This window comes from Telmatherina bonti, assembly GCF_933228915.1.
Source record: "Telmatherina bonti genome assembly, chromosome: 5".
NCBI classification, from domain to species: domain Eukaryota; kingdom Metazoa; phylum Chordata; class Actinopteri; order Atheriniformes; family Telmatherinidae; genus Telmatherina; species Telmatherina bonti.
Genome location: NC_136623.1, coordinates 12,631,946 through 12,640,756, shown reverse-complemented (window position 1 = coordinate 12,640,756; position 8,811 = coordinate 12,631,946). Strand labels below are relative to the sequence as shown.

At 38.3% G+C, this 8,811-nt stretch overlaps 1 protein-coding gene across 1 annotated transcript in view; it reads left to right on the top strand.

The window, feature by feature from the left end:
- Positions 1 to 3,096: 3,096 nt before the first annotated feature.
- atg5 (ATG5 autophagy related 5 homolog) overlaps positions 3,097 to 8,811 on the top strand; it is a 32,182-nt gene continuing 26,467 nt past the window's right edge. Inside the window, exon 1 of the mRNA XM_079240168.1 lies at positions 3,097 to 3,186. Within this exon, the coding sequence (XP_079096294.1) occupies positions 3,115 to 3,186 (72 nt within the window). The 5' untranslated portion in view covers positions 3,097 to 3,114. The remainder of the gene's footprint in view (positions 3,187 to 8,811) is intronic.

Here is an 8,811-nt window from a genome sequence, read left to right as displayed (position 1 = left end):
TATATATAATATATATATATATATATATATTATCTTCTGGAAGACAGAATAGTACAGTACGGGGTAGTTTTTTTGGGTGGGTGTTCTCACAGATGCAGTAAAAATATCCTGTGAGATTTCTGTACCTACACATAAACGATAGTCTCAGAAGCAAATCTTCTCACAGCTTCTGCTGATATTTTCCGCCTCCGTTTCCACCCGTCTGTCCAGATAGACGTTTTTCCTCATGAGTGTTGGTTGTGATATTTTATGCAGGTGAAACTCTGGTTGTTGGGACTAACACACTTTAGTGATGTGGGAGTTGGTGTGGGGACATATGGGCCAGATATCTGTGTGGGGATTAGTGTAAAGCTTGTGACAGTCTTTCAAATACAAAACGAAAAACAGGTTGCCGGAGTTTCCCGGAATTACTCAAGATCAAGTTGAAGAACTAGTTTACTGCAGTCTGCTGCCTCGCAGCTGCTTCTGACACAGTCAGGAATGAAGTTATTGGAATAACTGAGCTTTTTTTATTTTATTTTCTAATTATCTGTATTTCAGTTCCTAAAAGTAAAATAGCCTGGTTTCCCAATTTTATTTATTTATTTTTTTTACAAACAGTGCTTTAGCTAATTCTTCTTCTGATGATGATCTCATTCAATAAGCAGCTTAAGACACATCTTGTTAATCTTTCCTTTGCTTAGTTTTATTTGTTTTGTTTTCTTAATGTTTTATGTTGTTTTAATTTTTTAGGTGTTTTGTTAAGAAGCATTTTGTGATTTTTTTTTTTTTTAAAAAATCTTGAAAGGCTCTATATAATTAAAGATTTACACACTACTTACTTACTTATTGTCAGCTTATCAACTGATTAATTCAGTTTTGAAATGTCCAAATTTGTCTTTTAGAGTGTCAATCAGTTTCAAGTAAATAAAAAAAGACCTTATTTTAGTTCTAATTGAATATAATTAGGATGCATTAATTAAAATTAAAATGGAACTTAAATAAAATAATCTAAAATAATTAAATAAAAGAAAATTCAATAAATCTATATTACCGGCATATATAAATGTCAAGCAGGATCAAGTCTTGGTATTAATAAATTATCATAAAAAGAGATTCGGTCATGTGTTGAGTGTGTGTTGTTTTAAATCTTAATAAATATCAAGGTTTTAATGATGTATCTGTTAATATTGTGTGACATAAAAAACATCCTGGTTTCTACTGAAATGTTTAAATGTAAACAGCACACCTATATGTACAACAGGTTACGCCGCTTTAGGTCTAGTTAATTCTTCAAGAGGTGAAAAACTAAAATGATGCAATTTGTCTTGTTGGGGAAACATTTTGAAGTGCAGCCCATGAATCTGGTTCTAGTTTTTCAGACAGAACTTGCTTCTGTCAGGCGATATCTGCAGTTCCTGTGATTTTACAGCAGCATGATATACACTACCGTGGATTTTAACGCTATTTATGGTCTTCCTTAATGATAATTTAACTTCATATCTATTTTATTTCACTGTAATGAGTGAAAAATCAGCATATCTTAATATTTCTCAACCAAACAGACATGAAAGTGATTATTGAGTCTGCTTAGGCTGTATTGTCTCATGCAAATAAGTCACAACCGCACTGCTTTTTTTCTTTTTTTTTTTTTTTTTGTGGCAGGTTACAACTGTCAAAACTGTGCTTTACATGTGGCAGTGACATTTAAAAAAAAAAAAAAAGGGTTGCAAAACAACCCAGTGGCCTTAAACCAGCTAAGGTTAACTGCTTATCTCTCTTCCACTTTCCCCCGAAACTCAGAGGAAGAGAGAGAGAGAGAGAGAGAGAGAGAGAGAGAGAGAGAGAGAGAGAGAGAGAGAGAGAGAGAGAGAGAGAGAGAGAGGGGGGGGGAGAGAGAGAGAGAGAGAGGGAGATGTCTCAAGTCTAGAAAATCGTGGAAATGAAATGGACAGCGGAGGACAACAGAAAAGCAGACGGATTCAGAGTTTAGGGTTTGATTTATGATCCTTCTGCTTAATTAAATGTGAAGCAAAACTTTTGAACAAATCCCAAACAAAAAAAAACTGACGTTACACGTGAAAGTGAGAGATGAAACTCTGAGCTCAAACTTTCACATCCAAAAGAGATCAGAAACAGAAAGGACTCAAATTTTCATCCAAGACAGGAGAAAAACACAAAACAGGTTCATATGTAGAGTTTGAAACCAGCACATGTTACGGTAAATCCTTTTTTTTTTTTTTTCTTTCATGCTGAAAGACACATCAACTAAAAGACAAAGCCTTTCCAGTGGCTCTTGATTGGTTGTCGGTGACATTTGCAGTGTTCTGAATTTCCATGAGGTTTATAAAGTGTCTGTTTTCCTTCATGTGATCTCCACATAACAGATGGATGCATGTCCACTTTGTAATCACACAAAGTGGACATGCATTGGACATGGACATTCTCTCCCCAGCTACTCTTTTGCGGCACAGATTGTTATTTCTGTCATCCTTTAATGCAACCTGACTAGTAATTTACTAAAAACAGTTAGAAATTAAATCAGCTCGAATATTGTAAAACGCTTTGGTTAAGTTACTTTCCTCTAACCATTTTTGGTGAATTTTGCTCCTTTTTGTCCATTTTAGATTATATTAGAACATTTGCATTGAGGATATCATCTCTGTACATGTAAACTGCTTTCATTTAATCTTTTTGCATTAATCCAGAGCAAAAATACTTCATTTGATGCTCATGTTTTTGTACCAACAACAAAACAGTGGTCCAAACATGGTTTGTATGAATACGTATTTATCTCTGGTTTAATTAAAGTCAGCATGAGTCCAGTTACTTTTGTATTTTGCAGGTTTTGATACATAAATGAACATTTTACATATAGTAGGTTAAAAATAAATTATTACCAGTACATGCTGCTTATTATATCTGCTCATTTTAAACCTGGAGGATTAGATTAGCATCACTTGCTACGCTTAGCTTAGCTTCGTCTCTGTTGAATAAGAGAAAAAGAAATGAAGGAAGGCGTTTTCTTGTGCAGTTAATGTCCGATGCGAAGTCGTTTTAAATCCGCCGAGTGATTTTCACATTCGCTCATCTGTATGTGTGCTTGCTTCAGATAAATTTGACCAGTTCTGGGCCATGAACAGGAAGCTGATGGAGTATCCCACTGAGGAAGGAGGCTTCAGATACATCCCCTTTAGAATATACCAGGTAACACACACACACACACATACACACACAAAACATTAAACCGTCCATCTAAATAAACATAGAGTTTGCGTACTAAGTTCAGATGCGAGTATCATTTTTAAGTTCATGGTTTCATACCTGTAGATGGCGCCAGAGGGCAGTGTAGAAATAAGTCATCGTCGCTTCAGCGGGGAATTCACCCCAACCATACACTGATTCATTTTGTCCCGTCTATTCGCTCCGTTATTTGAAATCATGCTCAATATTTATAATATCAATCTGGCAGGTGAAAAGTGATGAAACAGACATTTTTTATTCATTTATTAAAACTCACACAATCATCAACATGCAGCTTAAGATCTTCACTGAGTAAGTTTGGCCGTACTCAGGCTTAGATGTAAACGTATAAGAGCACGCTCCACCTGTCTGTACTCCATGTTGATCACCGGTGGGATCTTCTTGATGTGTGTATTTCTCCACTAAACAAGATTAGTCTTATCTCAGTCCATCTAACCTGCTGCAATACCAGCCTTTAAACCACATGAGTAAGTGAATTTACGGTTGGTGTTTCTTCCATCTTTTATTGGGTAATTCAGAGTTTTCCACATATAATGAAACCTTTTATTTTCCTACCTTCATAACCTCTTCCCACACACTGTGGGGGGGGGGTTTGTCTGTTCATGTACATTTGATACTATCCATGGCTTTTCTGTTGATGTGTGAAATCACACTGCCCTAAGGTGAGCCAGAGGGCGAGCTTGAGGGTTGTGTCGGGAACAAGAAGGCAAAACAGACAAGCAGCTTCAGGTCGGATGTTTCCACCTACACTCTGTTGCTTTATCCTGACTCAGGTAAAAAGTCCCTTTGGAGGACAAGAAAGAAAGATGCCGGGATGAATAATCGGCTGATTCTTGCCTGGAAAACATTAGCCCGTCTGCAAGCCAGACAGCAGGGAAAAACGCACTTTGAGTCAAGTGTTGAGCAGATCCGACGAGAAAAAGAGCGTGGAAAATTCATTTAGCGACCTAAAAAGTCGGGACTTATCTGTTGTGCGTGGTTTCTAAAAGAAAACCGGATCAGAAACGAGCTAATTAGGAGGAAATAATTCAAAGCAGCAGCGTTGAAACCCAGTTTAAGTCACACTGTTTGCTGAAGAATCAGTAAATGAGGAGTTTGAGCACATCTGGAGTTGTGCAACAGAACATGTTATGTTGAATCTCTGCTTTAAGCTTTTTAAGTTCATTCAGCCTTGATGTGAAGTTGCAACAAACAGAAAGCCCCCCCCCCCCCCCCACCCCCCCACCCCATCACTGTCACTGGGTCTTTTGAGCAACTTAAGAATTAAAGGCCTGTCAAGACAAGTTCGGAAAAATAAATGTCTGCGAGTGGAGCTGAAAATCATACAAAAATCCTTGTAGCCTTGAATGACTGTTTAAAGTGTCATCTCATGGAACAGAAAGAGATTTGTAGCTGCGAACATCAGAGCAGGACTTCTACGTAGAAAAATGATAGAACTTTCCTACCAAGCATGTTTTTTTCCGCCACCATATCTGCTGTGACTGCTGGTAGTTTCCCAGCCTGATGATTTATTATTAAGCATGTTAAGTTTTAATGTGACCTGCGAGGCTCCACATATGGCTGCATTTACATTTTGCAAAAACAACCGAGGCGGAGGAACAGCTGTCAATCGCTGTCAACACTGACTGTTTTGCGTAAAGTTCAATGCTTTTGTTTTTACTTTTACATCTTGGGCGCATACATAAACCATTTTACACTTCAACTAAAGCATTCTTGCCTTTAGTAATAAAACATAAGCCTTTAAAGTGGCAGACTCAAGCATGCAGTCCAGCCAACACATCCCGCCCGCCCTCTCAGACGTGCACTTGTTGCAGCCATGAAGCCATCTAGCGGGTCGGCGGGTAGGAGAAACCCAGACCATTCCAGCTTTGGGTGGGTTTCATGGCTGAATTGAACATTTCCATGGTCGTTTACGAGCTGCGCTGGTTTCATGACAATTGCAGCATCAAAGCCGGTCTCAACTTCACTGTGTGAGTTCCAAACACACTGGAGAAAAAAAAGAGCGGAATTCCTGAAACGTTTGGATTGTTGCGGAGACGGCGCGGTTTTAATCCAACTGTCGGCTAAATATTTACAACTAAAGGAGGTCTGGAAAGTCTGGAGGAGAGTGTAAACTAAATTACTTCATTATGATCTTAAAAACACTCATAGTAGCAAGTTTCTGCAGCACTTTTCTTTTTTTTTTTTTACTGCCTACAGAAGGCTCCAGGATTTGAACAAATTGGGAGAATTTTAAACCCATAATATTCAGTATTTTGCACTCAAGTTAATTCAGATTGTTTTTGTCTTTCATCGCGGCAGATGCTTTAGATGTTTGTTTTTGAGAACTGCTCGTCAGTAAACATGCTCCATCGCACAAGAAAAGTCTTTGTAAACAAAACTAGAGCAGCAAGGATGTTGTTCATTTTGCATCAGTAAACTTTATTTTTACTTTAAATTTGAGTTTGACAAAGCCAGCCGAGTATCCACCACCCTTCCTCATTTGTTTTTCTACACATCACTACTTCATCTTCTTTATTTGAATCAGTCTTTATTTTGCGGATGGTTGGTTAAACTGAAGGAAAGGAGGATTCCAGTCATAATTACCAGGTTTTATCGCTTATTCTAAGTCACATGTCACATTAAAGACAAGGAAGAACCCATAAGCAAGTTAAAATTAAATAAATAGTTGTAGAAAACAAAGTTTTAATGCAAGTTGGAACAGAGTAAAGCCTGCGTTCTAGCTGCAGAGAATATATGAGGTTCTTTTGTTTTGTTTTGTTTTGTGGCAAGACCAGACCTCATATAACATACAAATGTGGGCTCTAAGGAAAAGACAGAAGTTATGAGAGGAGATAGAAGAAAAAGGGATCTTACTGCGGGATGACACCCTCATCACCCCCTTTGAATCAAGCAGTGTTGGCGTGGCGTCGTCCCAGTCTACTTTCAGATAGCAGCACTTGTGGAAACATAGTTGTGATGTGTCACACTAACTTTGCATGTCCCGTCATGTCAGGCTATGTTTTTATACCACCAACCTTATTCAGGAGCTAAACAACAACATGCCCAGTTGGGTCTTTTGTACATACGCATAAAATATCCCTGATCTCTGCTGGTTAAGGAGTTGCAGCTTCACTATTTTATTTGTAAGTTTACAGAAGTGGGATGGTGTGGAGGTCCTGTTGGAACAAAGTTTCCTGCACTTCATTTGGCTAGGGCCGGGCGATTAATCAGATTTTTATCTTAATTACAATCTGGGTTTTCAATGATCATAAAAATAAAAGGGTGTGATTATTTTTCTCTTTGCAATTTCCTCTCCTGCTGTCTTCAGTTGCTAATTGAGCGTCACTGGCGTTGCAGCGCTGTGCTGTAAACTCCTCCCACAGCCGCTTTGGTTTCATTCAGACACTGTTCTCGCTAAATCTGGTGACTTTTTTTTTGTTAAAAGCGACTAGCAACAAATTTAGCAACTTTTACTGGAGTAATTAGAGACGTTTCTGGTGTTTTGGCGACTGACTTGAAGGCACATATTGTTCTGCAGTTACTGTAAGGAAGGAGCAGCGGGAGCCTCTCCCGTCCTAAAGTACTCCCAGGCGGCCAGTCTCAGTCAGCTCCGGCTGCAGGTCAACTTAGAATAACTGCAGTAGGTTGTGGAAGTTCACCTCCGTTACGGGGCGTTACCATAGAAACGCATTAATCACCTGGTTCAGATCAGCTGTCTTTTAACAGGTGAATGAGAGAAACGCGCTGCAGCCTGACAGCGGTTGCTTGGCATAAAAAACACATCCAAGTCAACAAGAAATAGTTCCTATACTTCAGCAAATGTTGTAAAAAAGAAATACAAACTCGTAACCGTGTGTTAGACAGTTATAATGCCCGACGCAAAGTTAAGAACACCACGACGCGCAGCGATGTTTAATTCTAACTTATATTTATCTATTCAATTTACATCAGTATTTGCATTTTGTCAAGAAAAAGCTTTATGTTATTTGTTTGTTTTCTAAAATGTTGATTCCTAAAGACATTTCTTTAAAAGTCACGGTTTAATGGCAAAAAAAAAATCATGTTAAAGATAAAAGGATAAGTGCATTCAATAATCGAGATCTCAATTTCAGTCAAAATAATCGTGATTATAATTTTTGTCATAATCGAGCAGCCCTACATGTGGTCAGTATGAACAATGAATAGTGGCGAAACAAAGACATCTGAAAGGCAACAGAGCGCTATCTGTGAAGAGTCTCGCTACGTAGAAGCGGTTTTTCGTGCTTATTTCACACATCCGCTGCTTTCCATTAATCTGGTGGCAAATTCATGTGTTGGTGCCATATGTGCATCATCCCACTGGTGATTTTCCGTAACGTTTTGAGATGGCAATCGATCTCAGTCAGGCCTTGTAGCAAAGACATATCACTTTCAACATGACACAAGTGTGAGCTGCTGCAGTCGCATTCGTGGATTGACACACGCAGCATTGATGAATTAATTAATTTGGCTTCTTACCAGCCCATCAGGGGAATCTGACAGCAGCTGTAGAAGCTAAAACACACTTTGCAAGCTTCATCGTGTAGAAAAGTGAAATTGCCACCTGTTTCCAACAACCACCATACATGGAAACTGCTATAATGGTTAGATAAACATGGTGGTGTGTGTGGAAAACACAGGCATACCTTGTGCAAAATCTTTGCATGCTGCTCAAATGGCACGTTTGAAAACACAGCCAAGTATATGACTTAATGTTAAAAGCCCTTAGTATGTATTCACTCATGCATGCATACACACAACATGCAGGCCACCCCCGACCCCACCACCACAAACACTTCCATCTTAACCTCTAGCTTCTGTTTTTTTTTACTTAATATGGAAACATCTGTCTAGACGCTGCTGAGGAAACTAAATATCTACCTGTTGTTGTGACATAACTAACCTTATGAAGATTATATTTATGCACATCATGGATCATCATCCATTCTGAGAAAGATTAACAGAAAAGGTTTTAATATATCAGATAGATTATAAATTACAATTTAAAGTACCATTTCAGTGATTAATAAAGTATTTTTCATTCATTCAGAGTTGTTAGTTTTGCCTGTGTATCCATTCCTCTGAAGACTGGTTGTGCATGGCATCACCATTTCCTCATTGGTCTGACTTTACATGCCTTACATATAAGATGTGTGTAATATGGATACATCATGACAGAATAGTTCTGTGGTGCATTTATGGTCTGTTAAATTTTGAGGAGGTGATAAACTAAGAGATTAAATTTCCTTCTTGGTGTTTCTTTTCATGACCTTTGCCTTAGCAGAGGTCATGTACAGTATTTTGGTTGGTATGTCTGTATGTATGCTAGCAACATAACTGGAAAAGTTAAGGATGAACTTTTAGAAAATTTTCTGGAAATGTCAGAAATGGAATAAGAAATACGTGATTAGACTTTGGGAATGATCCAGATCTCTGCCAGGGATTATTTACTATGGAGAGAAAAGGATCATTTTGCTATTAGAGCTTCTAACGCAAAAATAATGCCCACAATAATTTGTTAAAAAAAAAAAAACAGGGGTGTGGTGGAGGTCTGCGCTCTCCGAGTGC